General features: G+C 42.0%; 1 protein-coding gene across 1 annotated transcript in view; it reads right to left on the bottom strand.

Annotated features, from left to right (window-relative positions):
• The window catches only part of ACOXL (acyl-CoA oxidase like), a 486,411-nt gene that overhangs the window by 118,252 nt on the left and 341,905 nt on the right, over positions 1 to 26,254 (bottom strand). The window contains exons 15-16 of the mRNA XM_068232279.1: positions 12,634 to 12,745; positions 5,096 to 5,183 (exon numbers count right to left, since the gene is read on the bottom strand). Of these exons, the coding sequence (XP_068088380.1) occupies positions 5,096 to 5,183; positions 12,634 to 12,745 (200 nt within the window). The remainder of the gene's footprint in view (positions 1 to 5,095; positions 5,184 to 12,633; positions 12,746 to 26,254) is intronic.

Genomic DNA, 26,254 nt, shown 5'->3' with positions numbered 1-26,254 from the left:
ATATTTTTTTTTCCGCTTCAGTGTCTCTTTAAGGTTACCTTTAAGGAAAACCCGGGAACAAGCATATGGCTAATTCAGTAAAACCTGAGTCAGTTGAGTCAGAGTACCTGATCTGCTGCATGCTTGCTCAGGGTCTATGGCTGAAAGTATTAGAGACATAGGATCAGAAAAACTGCCAGGCAACTGGTATTGTTTAAAAGGAAATAAATATGGCCACCTCCATATCCCTCTCACCTCGGGTTCCCTTTAAGCATGGCTTAAAGGTAATCTGAAGTGAAAATAAACTTATGAGATAATGCTTTGTATGTGTAGTACAGCTAAGAAATAGAACATTAGTAGCACAGATATGAGTCTCATATTGTTTCCAGTACATGAAGTGTTAAGAAACTTCAGTTGTTATCTATGCAGGGTGGCATAGTGGTTAGCGCTCTTGCCTTGCAGCGCTGGGTCGCCGGTTCAATTCCCAGCCAAGTCAACATCTGCAAGGAGTTTGTATGTTATCCTTATGTCTGTGTGGGTTTCTTCCGGACACTCTGGTTTCCTCCCACATCCCCAAAACATAGATAAGTTAACTGGCTTCCCACTAAATTGGCCCTAGACTATGATACATACATAGACATATGACTATGGTAGGGACTAGATTGTGAGCCCCTCTGAGGGACAGTTAGTGACAAGACAATATACTCTGTACAGCGCTGTGTAATATGCCTGCGCTGTATCAATACTTAAATAAATAAATATGCTAAAGAGCTTCTCTGAGCTCTCCGAACAAGCTTGGTTGGCTACAGTGCTGTTTTCTGAAGCACTTTTCTCAACCTGTCTCTCACTGTTTCTTATTTGTTTAAAGGACATCCAAGGTGACATGTGACATAATGAGATAGACATGTGTATGTACAGTGCCAAGCACACACATAATTATGCTGTGTTCCTTTTTAAAAATCAATTATGCAAGGGACAATTTCTGTCTGGGTAGGGACCGGTGTCGGACTATAACGTAACCCTCACTGATAAGGAATTGCAGCCATATAGCACTTTCCTGGCAGTAAATGGCTTTTAAGAGTAGGAAAGAGATAAAAAGTTAAATAGTTTACAGATTTTAGCTCTGGCATACTTCAATGAATGTGTCATTGAGAAGAGGCTACAAAACAGTAAACACTTCAAAAGTAGATTTAAATATAAAATAAAACTGTGGGATACCTTAAAAAGTCATTTTTAAAAGAAGGAGGATAGATACAATTGTTTATCTCTTAAGTTACTTTTCACTTTGGATGTCCTTTATAGTTTTACTGCAGGAAAGTTCAAAGGGTCTTTAGCTCTGTTTTATAGTTTAAAATACAGAGTGTAATTTGTAAACTGCAAATATATAAAAATATAAGACTTTTCTTTGCTACTAATGTTCTATTAACTATCCGTACTACACATACAATTCATTATATCATAAGTTTTGTTTTTTTTTTCACTTCAGTGTCACTTAAGTCATACACAAACATGTCCAAAGTGATGTCTTCTAAGTCTTTGCTTCTTGCAAAAGTGGAAGTGAAATCTGAAAAATTCCTATTTTAAAGCAATGTATACCTAAAATAAATATAACATTAGCTGCAGTTTCTGGTAGCAGACAAACTAACCACCTTTTTTAATTTGCCTGCATAGGAGCAGCAATGTTGCTGGTGATGCCAGCACTATTCACAGAACAGGATGACTGCCTGCTGTGCACAGTTACCTAATGCTGGTAATCTGAAGAATAGATTTGATCCTGGGGATATAGTGTAGTCATAGGAAGTAGCTGTAAAGTTTAAATCCCAGCTTGGACACAATTTTCATGTATTCAATAGAACATTATTTTAAGCTTATTATGCAAAACAAATTTGTGAAAAATGTTTTTGTAAAAGAAAAGGCCTTCTGCACTGGTTCAGAGATTCACAGCAGACAGAAGTTTAGAAAGTATGCTCTTTCCCCAGGAAATGACGAAAGCTGCAGCTGGAGAGAGGGGTGTCAACTGAATCAGAACACTGGATGGCCAGGATTACAAATTGCTTGGCAAGTTGTCCAGTGGAAATGTAGGCATATCAACAGTACAGCTGTTTGCACAGATCTCTGCTTTAAGTGTGCCATAAGAGTCAGGGGCATACTGTAACGACAAATCATGGGGGACCCCAATAAAACTGATGGCATGGGACCCCCAACAGTCATCCCCCCTTTCTTATCCTGTGGTGGCCCCATTGCTAAAGGTCCTATTGGCCAGGAATCATATACCAAGGGAAGTGTGGCCACAATACTTGCCCTAGAGGGGAGGCCTCCGTATTAGGACAGAGGATATGGGTCTCCTCAGAGCCCTGGGCCCCCCTGCAGGGGTTTCTCTCCCTATAGTTATGCCTCTAATAACACAGCTACAAGGGCTATAGGTGAATCAGAAAGTAGTACAGGGGATCAGCATCACAGTGAGGTAACTCATCAGTAAGAGGTCAGCTATGGCAGCCTCACTGTTCCTCTCGTCACTTTTACAAAAATCTCTATGATATTACACTTTCTGGATGGCAAGGTTGCTCATTGATACTGCATATTAGTTTACAATGAGGAATGGCCAGTAATGCTAAGAATCCCCCCCCCCCCCCCCCATCACTTAAAACCTCTGCTACAAAGCACAGAAATGTCAGCGCCTTCTTGCCCAAATTTCCCCATATTGCAGCAAATTGCGGCTTTTTACATTGTCACCAATGGAGGTGCCCTTTTTACCAGGGCGCCTCTTACGCCTTTCTTTCCTGCTCGGTTCTGTATGCAGACTCAGACTCCCACATGGTAATGTGCAGGCCTGTTAGTTAGTCAATCTGTTTTAAATTCTGAAATAATTACTTATCAAACAAACAGTGTTCTCAGCTCCGCCCACACATGATCTGATCCTTAGCCAGTCACTGCTGAATCTTGAAGTGCCAGCATATGACTATATAGACACAGTGACAGAATTTATATTTCCTGTGTTACTTACTGCCACTGACCTTACATTACCTGTAACCTGATGTGCCTTCCAGCTAATCCATAACTCTCTCTTCTTTAGCTATGATAATTTCTCATTTCCATTGCACAGTGTAATGTGTCACTCACCTCATAGCTAGTCATAGCTTTGCTGAGCAACTCCTTATGAGATGCGACACATTCATTTCAGGTCAAGCGTGGTTATGACTAATGGGGTTGTTTGTGGCCACACGACCACCAGGAATTACATACACATCAGTTTGGGAATAACAATATACAGCACCATAATGACAAGGGCATTTTTCAGAGGGTGTAATATTTTGTAATCATGGGCATGTCCTGTATGCAGGGAAAATTCATAATTGCATCCTAATAGGAACAATTGTTACGGAAAGATTCTATTGAGCATATAAATGTACTTTTGTTCATTATTATATATTTACATTTCACTGTATTTATGTTTCTTTATATGGTCTGGCATTGTAGCTGTCCTGTTCTGAGAGGCAAGTGGTGGCAGGGGAAAAAATACTTGTTTTAAAGGTGGTTGTAATTGTCCCAAAAATATAAGTAACCTCCCTTTTTTAAATCTAAAATAGGTCCCTATATGTCTTTTTACCCAGTCTGGGTGCCTTTGGCTAACTAAAGGAACTGTGCAGTGACAGCAGGAAGTTTTTTTTTTTTTTTACCTACAAGCTTATCTCAGCATACAAATAACAGAAAGCTTCCTATTCTGGATAAGACGAGGGACACTTTGACTAGAAAGTAATTAATCTCCCTCCCCTCCCTTTGAAAGTTACACAATGATGTAATGCTGAGTACACACGATGCAATTTCCCGACCGTTTGACGGGTGATCGGATGGGAAGTTGCATCGTGTGTACACGTCCAAAGTGCACCCGATCAATAAAGCGATCGATCTTCCAATTATAAGTGTGCAAAATCAATCACTTTATCGATCGGAAGCCAATCATAGATAAATAATCACCCGATTCCCACCTGTCGGGCTGGAAATTGTATCATGTGTACCCAGCATAAGCCTGCTCTCTAGATGATGTTTGTTGTGGGAGGAACAGTAAGCTGTGGCAGTAGGGAGGGGAAATTTACACTGAACTGGGTTAAAAAAAGAGAGTCTTTAAATGCATTGACAAAAGATATCATGCAATTAAAAAATAATACAAAAGTACACATAAATATTTATTTAAAAAAAATATAAACAACTGGGGGGCGATCAGACCCCACCAACAGAGAGCTCTGTTGGTGGGGGGCAAAGGGGGGGGGGATCACTCCCGTGCTGTGTTGTTCGGCCCTGCAGCTTGGCCTTAAAGCTGCTGTGGTCATTTTATTAAAAATAAGCCTGGTCTTTAGGGGGGTTTACCACTGTGGTCCTCAAGTGGTTAAGCTACGTTATGAATCATTTATCTATTTTGCTCCTGACAATAAAAGTCTTTGAAACAAAGATTATGCATTGAGTCACTAAAGTGTAAAGGGTACCTGTTGTTGGGTTCTCTCACTTTCCAAACAAACTAACAGTTCTGGTGACACTGCCTCCAAACAAACCAACAGTTCTGGTGACACTGAATTACAGGCAATATTACCCATAATAAGCTCTCCTTATAACATGACCTTGTGATACAGTCATAAACAAGCCCTCCTAGTAATACAGACTTCTGATCGTGTAGATTGGATAGTATTCAAGGTGCCAATTGACAGCAAATTAACGTTTCTCCAATCCATTTTGTGAATCGGTTCTATTTGAAATGATCAGAATAGTTATATTTTATATCCCACTTATGGTGTAGATTGATTCCTTCTGATTGTTTCCTTATTGCAGTTATCTTATTGGAAGGTCGATCGTTAGAGCACCACCTCATCAACCCTTAGAGCACCACCTCATCGGCCCTTAGAGCACCACCTCATTGGCTGTTGAACTAGCTTAGAAGTATGGAGCTGGTATTCCCGCATGTATGAATGAGATTAGCAGAGGTGAAACTCATACATAGAAATGTGGGAGGGGCTTAAGGCACTCACAGGCTTGTGGCCTAGTGCTGGAGACTATACTATAGCACCACCAACAAGCTCCATATCCTCCCTTCTGACTGCTTATATACCTTTACAGATCTACTTACCTCTGTGAATATGAGCCAAGGCCAGTGTGACAACATGATGCAGGCATGAATTCCAAGCACTGAAGAACTCTTCCTTCTGTTTCATTACCTGAGAAACATAATACAGCAGTAAAGACAACTGTACCGAAGATAAGACTGCAAAGCACATTACCCATCATGTAAGGGTAGGGATTTCCATCCCCCCAAAAAGTAATTTTTTCTATTCCAGTAGACATTTTGTAGCACCCACAGAATACCTTATGTTGGTCTTAGATTGAGGAAATTCCTGACATTTTTAAAGTGCAGGTAATCTATGAATTCATTAATTGTCACTATTATGCTGTTATTTATTTGAGTGACCTGCTTAAGGTATTAACTGTTTCCAAGCCATCTAAAGTTGCGTACACACCAAACTACTGATCTCGCCTGTCAGGGATCAGAACCTGATCCTCTTGGACTCAGTTGTACAGACCCCTGTCAGATGTGTAGCTGACAATGCACTGTATTGCTAAGCTGGGTGGCAGAGGGACGACGGAGCGGCTTGTGCGTGACATCACACAGCGGGCGGGGGAACGGCACGAACAATGAAGTTGGCCGCCGGTGGAGGTGAGTCGATCTTCCGGGCGAATCACTTGTGTGTTGCGGGTTGGGGATCGGGCGCCTCTGTACACAAGTCTGATCATTGGCTGAGGTGGTTGTTATCAGCCTTCTTAGCCGACTTGAGTCAGGCATGTGTACGGGCCTGAAAAATGTGATTAAAAAAACAGCAATGTATGTTGATGATGACAAATGGAATCAAAGGCCCCCCTCTCCTTGGCGTAATCTCAGTTATTTACTCAGTAAGCCTAGGAATAGCCACAATCTTGTCAGAAATTAAAGGAATACTATCGATACCCAAGTGTTCTAAAATGACAGTGTACAAATAATGTCTAAGTAGCTGTGCAAACATTTTCCTACTTTTCATGTTAAATATCAGAGGCAAAAGCTGTAATTTATTGAGGGTAGGATTTAGCTATATTGGGACAAATCAATTGCAGAAGGGGTGTCTGCTTCAATGCACAGCCAGAGTTGCATATCAGACTACAGAAAGCAAATATCAAACATATCAAAGTCTGAAAGCAAAAACAATATGAAAAAGCTGTGACAATTAGTTACATTTCCTCTGCTCTCTTCAGACACTTCAGTCAGAAACAGAGCTCCCAACAGCTGCAGCTCCTGTGTCCTGTCTCTCTCTGTCACACACAGAGCTACACATAGAGTAAACTGATCAAGTGTGAGGGGAATTTCCCCTCTCCTCATGGCTCAGTCAGCTGTCAGTTTTGTCAGTAAACTTTGAATGTATTTTGATAACAGTAAACAATGAAGTTGCTACTAAAATGTATACACCAGTACTTAGCAGCACTTCCCAAACAATTCCTGTGTCAATTGAAAAAATATGTGAATCGATAGTATTCCTTTAAGTTGCTCTGTCAGATAAGTTGCTCTGTCAGAATTATTAAATGTCCAAATCTAGAGCATAAGTAGCTGTCCAGCTGAAGTAACTTGGACAGCTTTGGCTATTACTATTATTATATATAGATATGGAGCTTACATCGTCTGCAGCATTCTGTAGCAATGTCATTAAAGGTGGCCACTAACGATCCAATTTCTAGCGAAAAACCGTTCGAGCGATCAGAAAATTCTGATCGGAAGTGAAATCGTTCACTACACCATCAACGAACCAATCTTTGCTTCCCATCCAACACAACTAACAAGAAAATTCAAATTTTGATTCGATGAAAATCCAATTGGATGACTGTTTTTTATAATTGTTCATAATCGATTGTGTCCATCAATGGAGATTATTTACAACCAATCAGATCAGAATTTCTGATCACTCAAACGATTTTTCACTACAAATTGGATCATTAGTGGCCACCTTAAAGCAGGAGGATTAGCCATACTATGCCAGGGAAAAAAACACATATATAAGTAGATAAATACTTGATCTACTTACATAACACATATATTGTACTGTCCACGTTTTGATTTCAGTGAATTTTATATAGTAAATGAAGAAAATTCTGTTTCTGGGGGGAACCATGTATTTTTCCCACAGTTTGAGGCTACTGATGTCACCTCAGCCTTGCTTGTAAACACAAGTGAGCAGAGGATCATGTTTCAGCTAGGCAGTTAGGCAGGGAAATAAAGGGAAGAGGAGGAATACATTATAGATAAAAAGAACCCCCAGCATGCAACTGAATGGCATTAGTTATTAAAGGGCCAGTGCTTCTAATGTATGTGATAACTCCAAACCATAACAGCAGAAAAGGTTTTGAAAGTTTTGAATGCAGGATTAGCATCTTTATCACTATGACACTCAGACCAGTTGCTGTTGAAATTAGATTTTTATGGTGACAATATTGCTTTAACAGTCCCTCACAGGAGCTTACTAGTTACTAGTTAAACTATAGTCATAATCTAATATTTCTTTCACAGTCTAAGGCCAATTTTGATGGGGACCAATTAATTTATCAGTAAGTTGTGGTGAGTTGTTTTAGAAATTGGAATACCTGGAGGAAACCCAGGCAACCACAGGGAGAACACACAAACTCCATGCAAATAGTGCCTGAGTCCAGATTTGAGCCAGGGTTCCTAGCTTGTACGGAACAAGTACTATGCACTATGCCACCATGATGCCCCATATACTAAAACCTGAATAAATTAGAACATTCTGAAAAGGTCCATGCAAAGGTCTCACCAGGTCTACTGGACCACTGGCTCCCTACTTTCTGACTACATTATAGACAGAACGAGACTCAGGCAAAGTGACAACAGTGTATACATAACATGGTCACCTGGGCCATATCTGGAATGTTCTGGTTGGCTCCAGACAACACTGTGAGGACTTTGCCTGATCCTCACAGTGGTATGGCTATACACCAGCAAGTAATATCTCAATGCTCAACTCTTATCTTACATTCTCTATTATATCATCTGCGGAAGGTGAGGATCTCGCAACACAATTGCAGAGACCTTTAAACTAATGTGCCTGTAGATATAAGGTGCCAAGTATGACTAAGAAATTAAATATCAGCTCTATGAGTGCCAACTCCTCATTATGAGAATAATAAAATAATTTCTATTTGATGGTTTACAAACCGTCTCAGTGTTCCGCAGGTGCTATGCATATTTAGATTACAGGACTCTAAACTAACAAATGAACTCCAAACAGAGATAACACATGATAATGTGATAACCTAATGATGTAATATTACATGGAGAGTATAAGGTCTGCCGGGTTGGCCTTGAGTGAACTTTTTACTGAGTATGATCCAGAGGGTCTATCCAACAGCTGGGGTTATGTTTTCATGTTAAGGTCCTGTGCTCTGTGTAGGAGCAGCAAGCTACAGTGACCTATGTTGACCTCATTGTCACAGAGACTTCTCTCTCCAATTTCACCTGTGTGCTACAAGTCTTCTGAACAACTTCTAACTAGGGCAAACTATACTTGCACACATGACGACTTCTTTTGTGCCTTCTTCTTATGTACCTTAGTACATAAGAAGAAGGCACATAAGAAGTCGTCATGTGTGCAAGTACAGTATTATAAGAGGGTTGTCCGGAAAAAGTGACAGCCGTATTCAATTAATCATTTAAAGAAATGTTTTATTTGTTTTATTTTAGACAGACTAGCCCTTGTGCAATTCTCTTTTTCTCCTGAGTTTTCTCCTGGGTGACATTTTCACATCCTGTCAATAAAATGCCTTTTAGGCCTCTTTCACAGTAGGATGTTGTGGTTTGATGCGACGTTAAAGTCACAACACAAATTACAACGCAATGCCCCCAAAAAGTCGCAACGCAACTTAAAGGAATACTTAAGGCAAAAAAAAAAAAGACATTTACTCACCTGGGGCATCCCTCAGACCCCCGAAGCTGGATGGTGCCCTCGCAGCCCCGCTCCGATCGTCCTGTCCCCGCCGGCAGCTACTTCCGGTTCGGCCACAGCCGCCGACAGGCTGGGAACGCGGCTGATTTTCCGCGTTCCCAGCCGCTGCTATCACCCTCTATGCTGCTATAGCGTCTATATATACGCTATAGCAGCATAGAGGGTGATAGCAGCGGCTGGGAACGTGGAAAATTAGCCGCGTTCCCAGCCTGTCGACGGCTGTCGCCGAACCGGAAGTAGCCGCCGGCGGGGACAGGACGATCGGAGCGGGGCTGCGAGGGCACCATCCAGCTTCGGGGGGCTGAGGGATGCCCCAGGTGAGTAAATGTCATTTTTTTTTTTGACTTAAGTATCCCTTTAATGCCTCGTTATGGTCGCATACAGTAGAGCATACAGGCAATGAATAGTATGTTTCCAAGTCATTACTGAGCATGTGCAAACAGTCCAACACAGCTAACAACGTGCATAACGCACTGCATGCGGTACTTTCACCTAACATGCAGCGTTAGTCACCAACGCAACATGTGCACTGTGAATGGGGCATTGATTTTTCATTGCAGTGAGTTATTCTGTGTTAAATGTTGTTTAAATGTGCGACTTTAACGTCTCACTGTGAAAGAGGCCTAAAGCCACCAGCAAGCCTAGAAAATAATTCAAATAATTTTAATAGTACCTTTTCACCTAATTTTGTTGGTCCACTTTCAATGTGCTGAAAAGTGATTTTAAAGAGTAGATAGAAAAATTATGTCCTAGGAGAAAACATGGGGGAAAAGTGAATTAAAAAAATGATTATTGAATTGAAATGAGATGTGATTATTTCTCTACATAATCACCACCTTTATTTATCATTTTGCCAGTGATCGGCAAAACGTATGTGACTAATGTATCACTATGGTATTAATCTCACTGCAACATTTGCGATTTGCATAAATCGCAAACTAGCTGCAAGCAGCATTTTGGGAATTATTGCATTGTGACTCTCCTATTGAAAACAAATTGCAAATCGCTGTAAAAACATGAAATTCTGTTTCACAAAATTTCGTAATTCGCGCTTCCAGTTGAAGTAGCCCTTAGAATCTTCAATGCCTAAAAGCTTTATGCGGACGTGGTCCTGTAGAAAGGACTATACCCACTGTAGCTGGAACTGACTACAATACCTTGACTTGACCCAACCCCCAGGCTCTGTAGGAGTTCATAAACATTAAAGTATACACTTGGAACACAGTCTTCCTCTGCCAGAGTAGGGATGTCAGTAGGGATGTCAGCAGCCTGGCTGTTAATAAGGTGAGAGTGGGAATTGCAAACAGGACCTGGTGGCACCACTAGTCAAGAGGAGATACAATAATGCTCATTCAAGGCTCTCTAACCTGCCCAGGCATTTTCTGCATGCGCTACATTATGGTTGTGGTTTGTGATATGAAGAAATGAAAGAGGAGTAGCGAGCAGGAACTGGTAAAACCAGTTATCAAAACAGAAACAATTGTGATCGAGCAAGGTTTTCCAACATGCCCAACTGCTTTGCCCTGATTAACTCTTGAAGAAGTATGTTTGTCAGAAAGACCACAGACACAACACTGGAACCCATCTCGGACTTATCAAATCCTGGTTTGTGGATGTAGGTATCTATAGATAAGAAACAATAGTTGCTCCTATGCCAGTGAGTATCAGCAGGTACCTCAGCTCATTCCTGAAGAAATTAGTAACTGACCATTATAGGTTTTTCACCCAAATATTATTATTTTCTCCGGGGTTCTGTTGGTGTTATGGGTAATTTTGGTGTTCAAACTCGGCGTAACACATTTGGAACACCTGCATACTGTAGAACTCCACTCTTCAGTACCAAACAAGTGGACAGAGTAAGGTGGAATCCACTACCTGTGCTTCACGGCGTGTTTTACAGGGTTTTCTCCTTCCAAAGTTAGAAGGAGGAAGTATCAAAGTCCCGTGAAATGCGCCATGAAGCCCAAGTAGTGAACTCCCCCTGACCCTGTCCATTTGTTCGGTGCTGAAATGGTGCTGAAGTGTGGTGTTCGGCAGTACAGTATTTGGGTGTTTTCTGAATTTGTTATTCCAATTTGAACACCAGCACTAGTTATAGTTTGTCTGGTTGCTCTCCCCTTTCCTCAGCACAGTTCACTTTTGACTATAGCAGTACTAAGTGTGTATAATGTTTAATTTGTCATTTATAGTCTTTTGAAATATCTTCCGAGCATGTAACGAGATTAAATCTCACATTCTAAGCACTAAAACATTTATTTGATGCGACTGACCTTAAATGATCCCTCAGACACAGCTACTGTAATCTGGGCAAATATTTTCCCAATACAACATGAAGTGATAACAAAGGTATTTGTCAAACATCCGTAAACACAAAGGTTCTGTGTTACATATCAAAACATAAAAGAAGGTTCATTTTTTCCAGGCTTATTTCATTGTGTACCAAAAACTGAAGTCACAGCAATGTTTGCCATTGGCTTGTGGCAAAGATCGAGAAAGAAAGGAGATTTTACCCCTTTAACGTTCTACATGATCAGTGTTTGGTACAGAGGGATTGGGTAGAAAAACCCACAATCAAGCTATAAATCTAATCCATACAATATATGCATTTATTTTATATACCCAAGACCATCCATCCTAGTCACCCACAACATCATAACTTGGGATTTATTTTCAGAAACTTTTTGATTCTAATTCACAGGTTTGATTTAAAGGTGCAAAATAAATTAGGGTGTCAGCGGTAAAGCATTTGATTCTTGTATAAAGGTGGCCATACACTGGTCGATTTGCCATCAGATCGACCAACAGATAGATCGAATCTGATCAGAGAGGGATCGTATGGCTGCCTTTACTGCAAACAGACTGTGAATCGATTTCAGCATGAAACCGATCACAATCTGTGAAGCTGCCGCCCCCCCCCCCCCCTGCATACATTACCTGCTCCGGCCGGCGCGACTCCCCCAGTCTCCGCTGTCTTCTTCTCCGCGCTGGTCTCCGGGTCCGGCTGGCTTCACTGAACTTCCTTCCGGAAGTTTAAACAGTAGAGGGTGCTCTACTGTTTAAACTTCCTGCTGGGACAGGAAGTTCAGTGAAGCCAAGCCAGCCGGACCCGGAGACCAACGCGGAGAAGAAGACAGCGGAGACCGGAGGAGTCGCGCCAGCCAAAGCAGGTAATATATTGCCGCTAGCGTCGGTCATCGGGCATTCGAACGCCGCTATCGACGCACTCCCAACCCGCTGGCGATCGAGCAAAATCTTCCGCATGGACGGATCGACGGGAATCGACGGGAACAATTGATTTCGGATGGAAAATGATCGTTCTGTCAGCTTTGCGCAACGATTTCACAGCAGATTTGATCACAGTGATCGAATCTGCTGTATATCGGCAAGAAAATCGTTAGGTGTATGGGCCGCTTTAGTCATTTTCTTTTTTTTGTTGGTTTACACTTGTTGAGTGGAACTGAATTCTTTAGACTGTCAGAAAGCCAAAGATCTTTATAAAGCAGAAATGCCTAAAAGATATGCTGGATCCTTTAAAAGGTCACTTATTAAGTAACATAGAGAAACTTGGCATCGACATTAGGAATTATTACACAATCCTGTTTTTGTGCTTTAAGATTATTTGGAGCTTTACCTTGTGGTAGAGTCTGGCAGCCAAGCTACGCTGTAGTACCCTCTCTCGAAAATTGACGGCTTTCAAGAAGAACATCAAGTCGCTGATCTTATCTGAACTCAATGCCAAGAAGCTGAAAAAAAAACAAAAGTGTGATCCAAAGTCATAAACTGTTATAAATGAATAAATACTTCCAATGTCCTGTTCAGATTTTAACAGTGGCAAAACAAAGCATATACATTTCCTTCTTATTCATGAAACACCTGCTTCTAAAAAGATACAGGTCTGTTAGATTGCATCACTCTAGCTTGGTCTAGCATGTCAAATAACTATTTGTACAGCACACACTTTCTCCACGGCAATTATTATTATTACTGATTTGTATATCGCTGAGATTTTACAAAGCGGTTTACAGAGTACATTGAATGATTTCACCAAATGTCCTTTAAAGAATACCAGAGCTGAACTCAGTTGGAAAAACATCCATCTCCCTCCTTTGCTACCTATATGCCCCCTCCCCCCCCCCCCCCGCAACCTCTTCTGGTTCGGGTCAGGCATTAGTACGCAAGTGTTAGCCCAGCTGCATGCGTCCTACATTGCACACTCGTAGCCAGGAGCACTGCTGCCCACAAGTGCTTGATGTAGGACATGCGCAGCCGGATCAGCTCCTGTGCACTAATGCCCGACCTGGAAGAGGCTGCCGGGGGGCATTTAAGTAACAAAGGAGGGGTACGGAGGAGATGGGGGGGGTGGCATGAGGACAGCTTTCCATACATGTCTGCTCCCCCTGTTTTTCTAACTGAGTTCAACTCTGGTATCCTTTAAAGGGATTGCTATCAAAGTCATAGTTTAGATATATCCGTCCAGATAGACTGTGCAGCTCCTGCTGCCTGAGGCACGTGCGTGCGCTCCTGCCATTAGCCCCCCGATTAGTGAATGGGAATATAGTTCCCATTCAATGATCTAAGTCCCCCCAGAAAAAAACGAAGGTCTCTTATCAGAGACCGCAGTTTTTCTGCAAAAAAAAAAGTTCCCCGTCCTCTTTTTAGTTCCTGGAAGCATGATCGTACACTTCCAGGACTTTTTTTGACTGTGGCCATCTTGTGGCCAAATAGTAAACTGCACCCACATATATTTTATATTGAATATTTACATTACTTTACATTTAAAATTAGCTGTTTACCTTCCACACCAAGAATTACCTAAACACATTTTTAAATTAAAAAAAAAAAATTACAATAAAAAAAAACAAAAAAAACAAATATTTACCTAAGGGTCTGAAATTTTTAAATATGCATGTCAATAGAGTATATTATTATATTTTTTTAAGTTATAAGTTTGTAAATAGTGATGGATGCAAATTGAAAAAATGCACCTTTATTTTCTAAATAAAATATCGGGACATAATTTAAACGGTGTAATGACCGGGACAAATGGGCAAATAAAATATATGGGTTTTAATTACGGTAGGATGTATTAATTTCAAACTATAATGGCCAAAACCTGAGAAATAATGATTTTTTTCCATTTCTTTCTTAATCTTCCTGTTAAAACGGATTTAGAAAAAAATAATTCTTAGCAAAATGTACCACCCAAAGAAAGCCTAATTAGTGGCGGAAAAAACAAGATATAGATCAATTAATTGTGTTAATTAGTGATAAAGTTATTGGCGAATAAATGGGAGGTGAAAGTTGCTCGGATGCATAAGGTAAACAACACTGTAGGCTGAAGTGGTTAATGAACATGGAGGAAAGCTAATTAGCCTCCCAGCATGTTTTGGAGATGCAGCAGAAAACCAAGGAGCCTGAAAGAAACCCACATAGCCAGAACAAGTATTTTGTATGTTCTCCTCATGTCTGACATTCGAACATGAAGTTATCTACGGCCAACTGCCCAAGATTAGGTTTAATGACAACAAGAAATACATCACCTCACTAACTTTCCCTCATACGCTAGTGCCCCCATCACAGTCTAGGGCCAATTTTGTCAAGAGACAATTTCCTAACCAATATATATATATTTTTAGGAATGTGGGAGGAAACCTGAGCACCTGGAGCAAGCTCGGGTAAATTTGAGGAGAGTGCACAAATTGTATACAGTGTTCCAGCTGAGACCCAAACTTCAGATTCTAGCAATGCAAGGTGAGAGCACAAGCTCACATGCTCTCTATGTACTCTAGAGTCCTTCAAAGTATAAATGGAAGCAAATGTACTGGGTAAACACTGTGTTTTATGGCAGCAGTATATAAATGTAAGAAGTTAATACAATAACTATAGCTTAAAGAGAACCTGAAGTGGGAGGGATATGGAGGCTGACATATATATGTAATATTAAACAATACACATTGCCTGGCTGTCCTGCTGATCCTTTGCCTCTAATACTTTTAGCCATTGACAAGCATGCAGGTCAGATGTTTCTGACAAAAATCTGACAAGATTAGCCACAGGCTTGTTTCAGGTGTGTGATTCAGAGACTACTGACCAGAAAGATCAGCAGGACAGCCAGGCAACTGGTATTGTTTAAAATGAAATAAATTTGTCAGCTTTCATAACCCTCTAACTCCAGGTTCCCTTTATCCTTATCTTTACAGTAAATGTGCATATTCAATAGATACAGGACCTCCTCTCCCTTTATATTCAATAGATATCTAAAATAAAAGCCTGTCTATACTGTGGATTCAGTAAAGAAAAGTAGAAAATAAAACAGCTGAGATGTAGAGGTCACATGATTGCTACTTCTCTTACCATCCTACTGCGTGGCAGACAATTAGGGGGAGGGCTTTAGTCACATGAAGCAAAATCAATATTTGATTGTGGAGCTCGGGTGAGTTATAGCTCATTGATCCTATGTTTGGCATACAAACCTATACACAAGTCCTGCCCGACCTACATCTCTGACCTGGTAAGCAGATACACACCTGGCCACCCACTTCGCTCCTCCAACAACCTCCTCCTAACCTCCCCACGCATCTCACACTCCCATGCTCAACTACAGGACTTCACTAGAGTTGTCCCCATCCTGAGGAACTCTCTCTCACTGCCCAACAGGCTTGCCCCTTCTTCAGCACCTTCAAAAAAGCACGCAAAACTCACTTCTTCAAGGAGGCCTACCTCACCTCGATGCTGCTCTAACTCTCTCTGCCAATAACTTCCTGATACACACCCCGCCTTTTGTGTCACCACCCCCTTCCTCTAGATTGTAAGCCTTTGGCAGGGCCCTCTCCCCTTACGTATCATACTTGATTGTACACCCTACCCAGAATATGTACACCTGTATTATTAGCACTGCCACTCCACTGTATGATCTGGCATTATACTACCTGTATTGTATTGTGTATCTTATTGCTTTTTAGTACCTGTATTGTTGTATCTATTGTCTATTACCTGTACTGCGCTGTCACTCACCCCTGTTATCATTGTCTGTAATCTTATGTATTGTACAGTGCTGCGTAATATGTTGGCGCTATATGAATCCAATAAATAATAATAATAATAGCTCAGTGAGGAAAGAGAAATGGCAGTTACTCAACCACTTTATCACTGCTAGTTGTGTGCTTAAAAATATGTTCTTAACTCGTTATTTAAATTGGGCCTGGTCAGGAAGTAGGGGTGGATCCATGTGTTAAAATATGAATCATATCCTATTCTTATAAGGTACAACATAAATAATAACATAATAAAATAAAAACATAAATAATACTTAAATGTTGTAAAATGTAATGCAGAAGCCATTTCCAATTATGTGGGAATGCAAACAGACACTCCTCAGTTTAGTGTAAAAACATTAATAACATATTTTTACACTGACTATAAGGCATTTTCTGCAATATAATAACTATAGCAGAAAGCACAGTTCATGAGCTTGTTGCATTGCAATCTTTTAGTATGTGATTGCCCACAAGCCACACACACTGCCAATTACTAAGGGAGCTTTGTGGTACCCAAAATTGCTCTGACTACGAATCCTTGACTACAACTCCTTAGTCTAATTTTTAAAAAGGCTATAGATTTGGTTAAAAAATCATCCGACGCCTCAGTTTATTGAACCCACCGACTCCGACTCCAGGTACCCAAAATTGCTCCAACTCCGACTCCTCGGTTCCGACTCCACAGCCCTGCTATCGGGGTACTATCAACCCCTCAGCAATCAGTCCAATATCCACACAAGAATGAACTAGAGCTCAACCATATTGATACTTATGATTGAGCTCTTGTTAAATCTTGCGTGGGTATAATTGCAATCTTTTATCACATAATAAGGGTCATTATTTAATAAATCCAGTCCAGGTTTGCTGGATTACTTATGATATCCCTTGTGAAGATGCTTGGAGATCTCTGGAGATGCCTTAATACAGGTGTCCCTGAGTCAGATGATGAAACGCATTGAAATAACAATATACAATGTATCTGTGCGCTCACTCGAATAGTGTCCCACTAATAGTGACTTAAAGTCCTTTTACTTAGCTAAAAAATAGTCCTTTCGATCGCAGCATCAGTCATCAAGCATACGATGTAATCCAATTATTCCACCAAGATACTGCGCTCACAACTTCACTAGATCCTTATTCCAGAGATGTCACTCGGAAAGAAGACAAAAAAAACACCATAGCATGATACTGTTTTAAGATGTATTCCCCCTTTCCACAACACCCAGTGCTGCAACCAATGTCCGTGTGTATATCCACCACACATACAGAGTCTCACAGGTCCTCACCATGCACTGTGGCTGCCAGATCACAGACAGCTAAAATCGCTTCTACCCAACACCAAGTGCAAACTCTCCTTAATATTTCCAGGTGTCCCAACACCAGCATATGTGGACTCTCACCTCCTTGTAATGCCGTCCAGGTTATAAGTACATTGGCAGGACCACTAGGAAACTTAAAGAACGCATTGGGGAATACGTACGCAACATCAAGAAAGGGAATGCTGGACATAATTTGTCCAAGCATTTAGCAGAGCATCATGGGTGTGACCCGTTAGGAATGAAATTCTGTGGGATTGAGAGACTGCGGGCTAAATGGCGAGGATGTAATAAAGTGAGGGAGTTGTCCAAGATGGAGTTGCACTGGATATATGAGCTTAAGACCTTGCATCCAAGGGGACTTAATGTTGAGTTTGATTTAAATTGCTTTATTTCCAATTACTGATTGTGGGACTCATTGTTTGGTGTGCCCATTCGCCCATTGCTAAGTTTTGTGGCTGGCGAGTATGCGCGCGACACATGCTCTGATGGTATATTTTTGTTTCGTATAATCATATTGATTTAAAAATCTGTGTGAAACACATGCCGGAATTTAAGGTGTAATGTATTAAGAACAGATATAACGAGGTCTGTAATTATGTGTCTCTATTAATTACTGTGGAATTGTACTATTGCCATATGGATTTTAATGTGTAATTAATGTTTAATGTGTAACTATGCCATCAGGGGTTTGAGGAGTGTGTAATAACATACTATGACACTAAGAAATTCCTAGCCAATCAACATTCTGAATATCGGCAGGTTTAGCCAATCAGTGATAGTAAACATTGGGAGGCGGATAGGAGAGACTCCACGGGATGATGCTGATGGGCGGGACCCTACTGTCGGCATGACGCTATATGCGTTTTCAATGAGCTGCGGAGTGGAGACTGCATTGAGCGGTTATTGGTCCCGCCCGCTCTGATGTGGTGTATAGACATTGGAGAAGATGCGAGGTGGGACATTTAGATACTTAGCGCTGATGCGCATAGAGCTGGTAAGGGCCGAAGTGAGTAGTGGCCATGTTGGGGATGAGAGTTGTAGCCCATTGGACAGAAGGAACGGGGAAGGTAGCATTTAAGACCCTGGCTCGCCATACGCCTCCAGCCCCTGATGAGTGCGCATGCACGAAACGCGTAGGGCGGAGCTAAGGGCGTGGAGAGCTGGCGTGGAGGAAACTGATTTTATACTATGCGTGTATATACTTGGAACATGTGAGTGCACTACGTTTTAATCCCTTAAAATAAAAGTACGTTTTTACGCTATGAGAGGCTCTTCAGTTTGCTAGGTGGTATGAATACATTGCTCTGATGAGGGTCCATCTGCTGAGAGTTTGCCACTGAAGGGAAAAACTAACAGGCGCATGTGCTGTCTTATAATCTGGACGGCATTATAAGGAGGTGAGAGTCCACATATGCTGGTGTTGGGACACCTGGAAAAATTAAGGAGAGTTTGCACTTGGTGTTGGTTAGAAGCGATTGTAGCTGTCTGTGATCTGGCAGCCACAGTACATGGTGAGGACCTGCGAGACCCTGTATGTTTGGTGGATACACACACGGACATTGGTTGCAGCACTGGGTGTTGTGGAAAGGGGGAATACATCTTAAAACAGTATTATGCTATAGTGTTTTTTTGTCTTCTTTCCGAGTGACATCTCTGGAATAAGGATCTAGTGAAGTTGTGAGCGCAGTATCCTGATGAAACGCATTGGCTCAAGCTAACTAGAGCGCGGAGGTTGCAAGTGGTTTGTGGGAGGCACACAGGTGGATTGTTAGTGATCGGGCTGGATCAGATGTTGGCCACTACAGGAGGCCAGGCTGGATAATCTATCATAGCGTTGATATGCTGTACACTTTTCTACACTTGTGGGTATATTTCCAATTTTAAATTTAGATTACACATTTTATGGTGCACTATGATCGATTGTTTCTTTGAGGTGATGCCAAATTACTCTATATTAGGGGAGTCTGATATCAGCAGCAGGATCCTGTGGAATATTTTTTGAGCCTTGATTCTCTCACTAATATTATAAATCCGAAAGTTTGGATGTTTGTTACTCAATTACGCAACATTCGCTGAATGGATTTGAATGAAATTTGACACACACATAGTACATTACCTGGAATAACATATAGGATAGTTTTTATCCCCATAACCAAAAAGTGGGTGGAGACAAATACAAGTTTCACTGGGAAATTGTAAACTGCAGCTATTCTTACACTGTTAATGGTTGGGTTCTCAAACTTTGCACAGTTGGTCACTGGATGACTGGGATTAATATTCAGAAAAGTGGGTGGAGCCTACAAAAGGCAATCTAAATTCACCTATTTATTTTCAAGGGGAATATTTAATCGCTGCGATTCTTGCACTGTTAATGGCACAAGCCTCAAACCTGGTACAGTTGGTCATTGTGTGACTGGGGTTTAAATACAGAAAAGGGGGTGGAGCCACAGCCAATCAGATTTGTTTCACTTCAATGCAAACTACTGATGCCAAAGACCGCAAAGCTCACAAACTAGGTCACTAAGTAATTGTGTGTTAGGGTTAGAAAAAGTGGGCGGAGCCAAACCCAGCCTAATACATAACCGGGCAACACCGGGCCATCAGCTAGTATTTTAAATCTGGTAAGCCTTGTGTGAACAGGGTGTGTATGGAGCTATCACCCTCACTAGTGCACAGGTGCTGTTTAAAGTTTGTTGACAAGGTGTCGGTGGTGGAATTGTTACCCAGGTTAATGCATCATATCTAGTCTTTTTTCTTTGACTGCAGATACTAACTAGCAGGACTGGAAAGAAGCAGGACTCACACACCTATTGCTGTGCAGCAGATGCAATCCATTTACTTGTTTTATAATCTTTTACTGTCGCGATCCCATAACTTTTTTGTGGTAAATAGAAATGGCCCGAATGGTTCGCCGGAGAACTTGTTCGTGTGAACTTAGCTGGTTCGAGTTTGCGGTGAACCATGAAAACTTAGCGAGTTCGACCCGCCCCCTATACTACATCATTGGGCTAAACTCTACATCACAGTCAGCAGACACACGGCAGCCAATCAGGCTGCACTCCCTCCTGGAGCCCCCCCCCCTTTATAAAAGGCAGCAGCATCGGTAATGTTCTCACTCTGTGTGCTGCTGTATTAGTGAGAGAAGGGAGAGACATTGGAGAGATAGGGAAAGCGATAGTTAGGAGGTCTGTTAGGTTGCTCCTTGCTGATATTTGTTGATGAAAAGCACCACAAATCTGCTCTTTTGAGAGCTAATGTTCTTCAGATGTGTTTTTTTTGTGTATGTGCCACTGACACTGCATATACAGCCCTGTCTGTATCTTTCACTGCCTCTGTGTGACTGCACTTTGTATTAGATCACCAGCAGTCAGGTCAAAAGTGTTCAGTACCTCACCTTTATTAAAGTGAATAAGGCATGGATCCCGGAGGGCTACTGCCTGCCCCAAGACTAAGTCAGTCCCCACACAGCATCTATGCCTGCAGGCCACTTGACTGCCTTCTCTGCCGCCACCACCAACAGGGTGCAGGACTCCAGGTGGATTCCTGAATTTTTATGGCAGCTTCTGCTAGCAGCAGCTGCTACCAAACAAATAATAATTTTTCTGGTGTGTGTACATGCCTGCCTACTTTTTCTGGCTGCACTGCAGCTGCAACAACAAAACAAAAGGCATGTACGTGTCAATTCCCCTTCGTGGTCATTACCTTCCCGCGGTGAAGGGGCTTGCGTATCACAATGAAGCAACGACCGGCTATATGAGTGTGTTGGGGGGCACACCTGACCCAAAATAATAAGGTTGTTGTTTCAATGTGGACAGTTGTTCTGTCATTGAGCTACCTTAGCCCGACCATATGGGCTTGAAAACTGCCATCGCCTGCACTCTCGCCATGGTGCACACCAGTCCAGCACAGCCATCGCTACACAAACAGCTGTTGAGTTTAGTTTATCAGTGTGAAGCAGTACACTACTTACACTAACTGCTGATCCATGTATACACACGCAAGATGTTTTCAAGCACTTTAGACCTCCAATTTAGCAATGTAATGTGATTTCTGCCTTTTAGAGATTATAACCCTGCTGTGTGTCAAATCCATAATTTTCCCCGGGACATTGGGCATGTATCCCACTCCGCCATGCCCCCTCCAGGTGTTAGACCCCTTGAAACATCTTTTCCGTCACTTTTGTGGCCAGAAACAGTGTTTGTAGTTTTTCAAGTTCGCCTGCCCATTGAAGTCTATTGCGGTTCGAAAAGTTCACAGATTTGCAAAGTTTTTCGGAAGTTCGAGTTTGAGGTTCACGAACTGAAAATCGGAAGTTAGAGCCATCTCTAGTGGTAAACTGTATCGACCTTTCAGTGTGAAATGACCAGCGATGGGGTGAGCACAGCAGTATTCACAAACTCTATGTTATTTTATTCCCTCTTCCTGTTTTGTTTTTGTTTATTTGCATTGTAAAAAAAAATATGTTAAAAGAAGAAAGTTGAAAACAAAAGTATGGCTCAAAGACAGGGTATGAAAGGTGTGGCAATGACCTCCGAGTCACATTATCCTTAGGGAAGAGCAATGAGATGCAAGTCATTTTGAGTTGATGCAGATATTATGGTAATATTTATGCAAGTTTATGCAGCTTGAAAATGGATTTATAAATTCCCACAGCAGCTTATATCCTTTGGTCCATTTTCAAGCTGCCTACATTTGTATTAAAGTAGGATTAAAACCCCGGATTATTAGCATAACACTGACCATCCCTGATTATCATCTATTGTCTGCTAGGGACAGTCATTGTCCGTGTTCATAGTTCTGAATAACCAGCAGCACCGTTTGGGTTATTATGTGTAAATGGAGCAGCTGATTGTGGAAACTCATAAAAATCTGTTATTCTCCATAGAGATCGTACAGCTTAAAAGTTGCTTCATGACTTTACTCAGCTCTTAAAACCTCTTTTAGATAAAATTTCCAAAGTACAAAAATAGTTTCCTTAATCACACCTTTAATGCTGCCCTGCCTAGCATTACCAAGCCACACCCATTGCTTGGATCACATTTTGAAATCTCATACTGGGCGTTCAAGTTATCCAAACATCTGGCTCGGGGCAAGACTGAGGAGAGCCCGCTTCAAAAGGAATCATAAATCATAAGTAAAAGGCACGAGTAAGAGCTTTGCCAGAGCCTACACCCATATATAGAGTTATTGAGTTATGAATGCCTTGTCAGTTTGGCAGAAAGTCTCAGTGAAACCTTCCTGTTACATTTGCAAGTGTTGCAGCAGTTGTGCACCATCCAGTCAGAATATAGCTGGACCTGCTTACTGGTGGAAGAGCAAGGGGCAGCATAGACAGATGATGTGTACAAATATAATGAATGCAACATGTCGTTAAAGCCAAGGCCAGCCTTCAAAATAAATGCTGTTACAGCGCCTTAAAATCAAAAGAAACTTATATAGGCATGGTGATTCAGAGCATTTAGCACTTTTCTTTAGTAGAAATATCCTAAATGCTAGCAAATATCCATTTATACTTCAGCACCCAAATTCCACAACCAGTCAATGCAGGAAAATCTAATTACAATGTATTGCCTGAAACAGAAAGGAGACAAGTCATGTCCTCTACCACGCATATAAATAAAATGCAAATTATGCCATCCATTCATATACGCTCGATATTAGCATGGCTGGCCACCGAAATTAGGTTTCCTTCAGGCCTGTTATTGTTACCTGATTGTGATTGGTTGATTCATTAGATATTCGTTTTATATTTCATTTCTGGCTGCACTTTTTTTCAAGCTATTTTTATTGAAGAATCAGGCAATATTATAATACAGACATATTATAAATCATCAGCATAGACAATAAAATCTGGGTCACACCATTATGACAACTTGTGGGCATATATAATAACATGTGGTAGAATGCTAATTACTGTATTTTTTTGGACTATAAGACTCACTTTTTCTCCCCCAAAAGTGTGTGTGTGTGTTATAATTTAAGTAGGCCTCAGTTACTTGGCCTGAGTTTTATGTAAAAGGCTTGTCCGCAGTGTATGCCTTAGGATACACGCAGATACTGAGAACATGTTCCTAAAAGAAGGCCATCGGACTACTCTGACCTTAACACTACACCACAGGAACAGAAAACATTGGCCATATTTACTAAACATCCACGTTCCTGCATATGGGTCAAATGCCTCATTGATTATTAATCAAGTAGGTGTGTATGATGACACCACGAGTGGGTCCACCAATAATCTGGTCTAGGGGGTGGCGAAGATGATGTCATATTTAACTCTTTCCTAGTCGGTATTAAAGGCTGAGGGAGCTATGAGAGCTTACTTCTGCTTCTTCCTTCCGCACTAGCTAGCAAGGCTGACTGGGACGACTTCTAAGCATGTTCTTCCTTTCTGTAATCTGATATAATGTATGCTGTACATAGGTAGTTTAGTGTAACGTAGTTAGGAAGAAGGTACCTGATAGACTTCAGCAGGGAGTCTCATCACGAGCTTGTAACGCAACATGAAGATTGGCATAGCTAGGATATGATGACTGTATCTATCTGTCTTTCTGTGACTTGAATAAATAACGTAAACATTGAAGAAGCCTGAGAAAGTCTATCTCCTGTTTGCTGTGTGGAGAGTCAAGTGATCTCACAGTCTGTGAGACGATGGTGTCGAAGCAAGGTGATAAGAACAGTTTATAACAGTGGTGCCGTGAACCCAGCGCTGCCTAGCAGAAAAGGCAGGCAAGGACCGGGCCAGATGTCAGTCTGTTATCTAGTTTTCCAGGACTTCCACAGTAACAAGCGGAGGAGACGCTGAGACGCTCGCTAGAAACTTATCGAGAAGAGATAAGTGGTGCTGCCAGGCTGCGAGGAAGCCGGGCGCACGGAATGACGTTCAAGTAATTACAGTGGCGAAAGTTCGTGGACTGAATCATATAGGTGTGATTGTACACACGCCTAACGCCAGAATCCAGATCGTGGGCTGTCCCGGGCGGCGGCTTGGGTGCAAGTGCCGTAGTGGTGGCGATCTGCTGAACGAAGGAATCAGTAGCCCGAGGGGGTCCAGAACTTTGCGAGCAAAACTTGACCGATGCTGTAACAAATGGTCATTTGGGAAGAACGTCTCAAGACACTGGCAAGTATAGTGTTTCATTTGTTTAATTCTAATGCAAGTGTTTGGTATTACATGTTGACAGTTTGTTCCAGCAGTGCTTTCTCTCTAAGGTTTCCAGTGTTTGTTCTTACTGGTTTTCTTGTATTGTTTTTTTTTCTCTCTCTCGGGTTGTGCTAGTGGCTGCTCTGTGTAGTTTTTGTTTGTCCTTTCTCTTTCTCCCGTGTGTCCAGCGTGAGTTTGGGAGGTTTGCCAGATATGGGTGTCCCCCGCAGGAGAGATAAGGGGGGGCTAAGGCTTTCGAGTAGTAGAGGAGAAGGAGAGAGAGGGAAGAGAGAGGAGACTGGTAATGAGAAAAGTGAAAGAGAGACAGCATGTTTTTTTTCCCCTGTCCATAGGGGTGTTTCTGAGATGTTCTGCAAGCTGGTTCCAGTTCAGTGCTATTAGTTAGTGCTATGTGATGTTTCTGTAATTTCAGCATGATTCAGTGTCATGGGTTTTCTTGTTTTTTTCTTGCGGATCGCAGAGCGTAGGTTTAGCGGGAAGGGGGGCCAATACAGGGCATCCTCCCACCCCCTCTCTCTACAGATTGGGGGAAGCACGGTTAAGGTTTGTGTCCGCGGATATCTGCTAGCAGCTGGAAGTTTTGTTCAGCTTCTGTCACTCCGCATTCCAGGCAAAGGTTTATGATATGAGTAAAGTTTCGGTGTAGTTGTGGAGAATTCCTTCTGTTCAGGATGTTTTTTCAGAGGGTGCATGTTTTTTTTCCTCCATCTACATGTCCAAGATGATTTGCGGGTTTTTTTTCTGGGAAGGAGATAGGAAATTTCACACGCTGTTGTGTCTGTTTTGCAGGTATCCGAGAAATATATATGCTGAAATGTTTAGTGTGCATACTATGCCTTGTATGTTCTATGTATGTTCTAACTGTTTTTTTCTGAAGGTGCATAGGATTAAGAGGTTGCTACGGGAGATTGATAGCAGCCATCTTGGCTGGCATGCCATGACTCAACATGGCGTCGGGTTTCTGAGAAAGCCACTCCCATCTGCATGATGTATCAGGAGGGGAGGGGGCGGGAAGCGCCCACTGATAGGCACACCCCGATGGCAGGGGGGAGGATGTGCTGGGGGGGATCCCACGTCCCATGTCACAGCTGTGCACAAGGCGCCGTGCACGGAAGCAGCTGGTGGGAGGGGGGTCCAGAGTGGGGACAGTAGAGTGATTCTACTGAGTTTCTTGGCTTCCAGATGATTTCCTCAGAAGAAGTCTGGACACAGGGAGTGTCCGCATACGTGAGCCAAGCAAGTTTCAGGCTCACGGATAGAAAGTGTGTCCCAGCTAGGTGCAGGGACACACGTAGCAGTGCAGGTCAGGAAAGTGTCTGTACTGAGTTGCTTACGGGATTATTCCTGTAAGTGGGGCACCTTAATGGGTGGTGCAGCATGAGTTCCCAATAGAGTATAGGGGGGGACGGTGCATCAGGGGGGTGCCGGAGGTTGGAAAAAAGGGAGTTGACCAATCCGGGTTTTCGTCGCCGCTGCTTCAGAGCGGTAACGTTTTTTTCCGGTTTTTGTCGTGGACAGGGCCAGAGCTTGACTAAGAGGTCTATGCTGGGCTGGGGCTGTTTTTTTGTGCGTTTTTTTTTCGTCCACTGATTGGTCAAATATGTTTTTTTCCAGCTCCTATCAATTGTAGCACAAAGAACAAGAACTGACAGCAGTTCATGGGGCAATTATGCAAATGAAAGAATTGCCATGTACAGAGTGACAGTGTATCAGTACGGTGTTTGCCATGTG

This window comes from Hyperolius riggenbachi, chromosome 4 (genome assembly GCF_040937935.1).
Source record: "Hyperolius riggenbachi isolate aHypRig1 chromosome 4, aHypRig1.pri, whole genome shotgun sequence".
Taxonomy (NCBI): Eukaryota; Metazoa; Chordata; class Amphibia; order Anura; family Hyperoliidae; genus Hyperolius; species Hyperolius riggenbachi.
The sequence above is the reverse complement of the archived record's forward strand: the minus strand, read 5'-3'. Positions and strand labels throughout refer to the sequence as shown.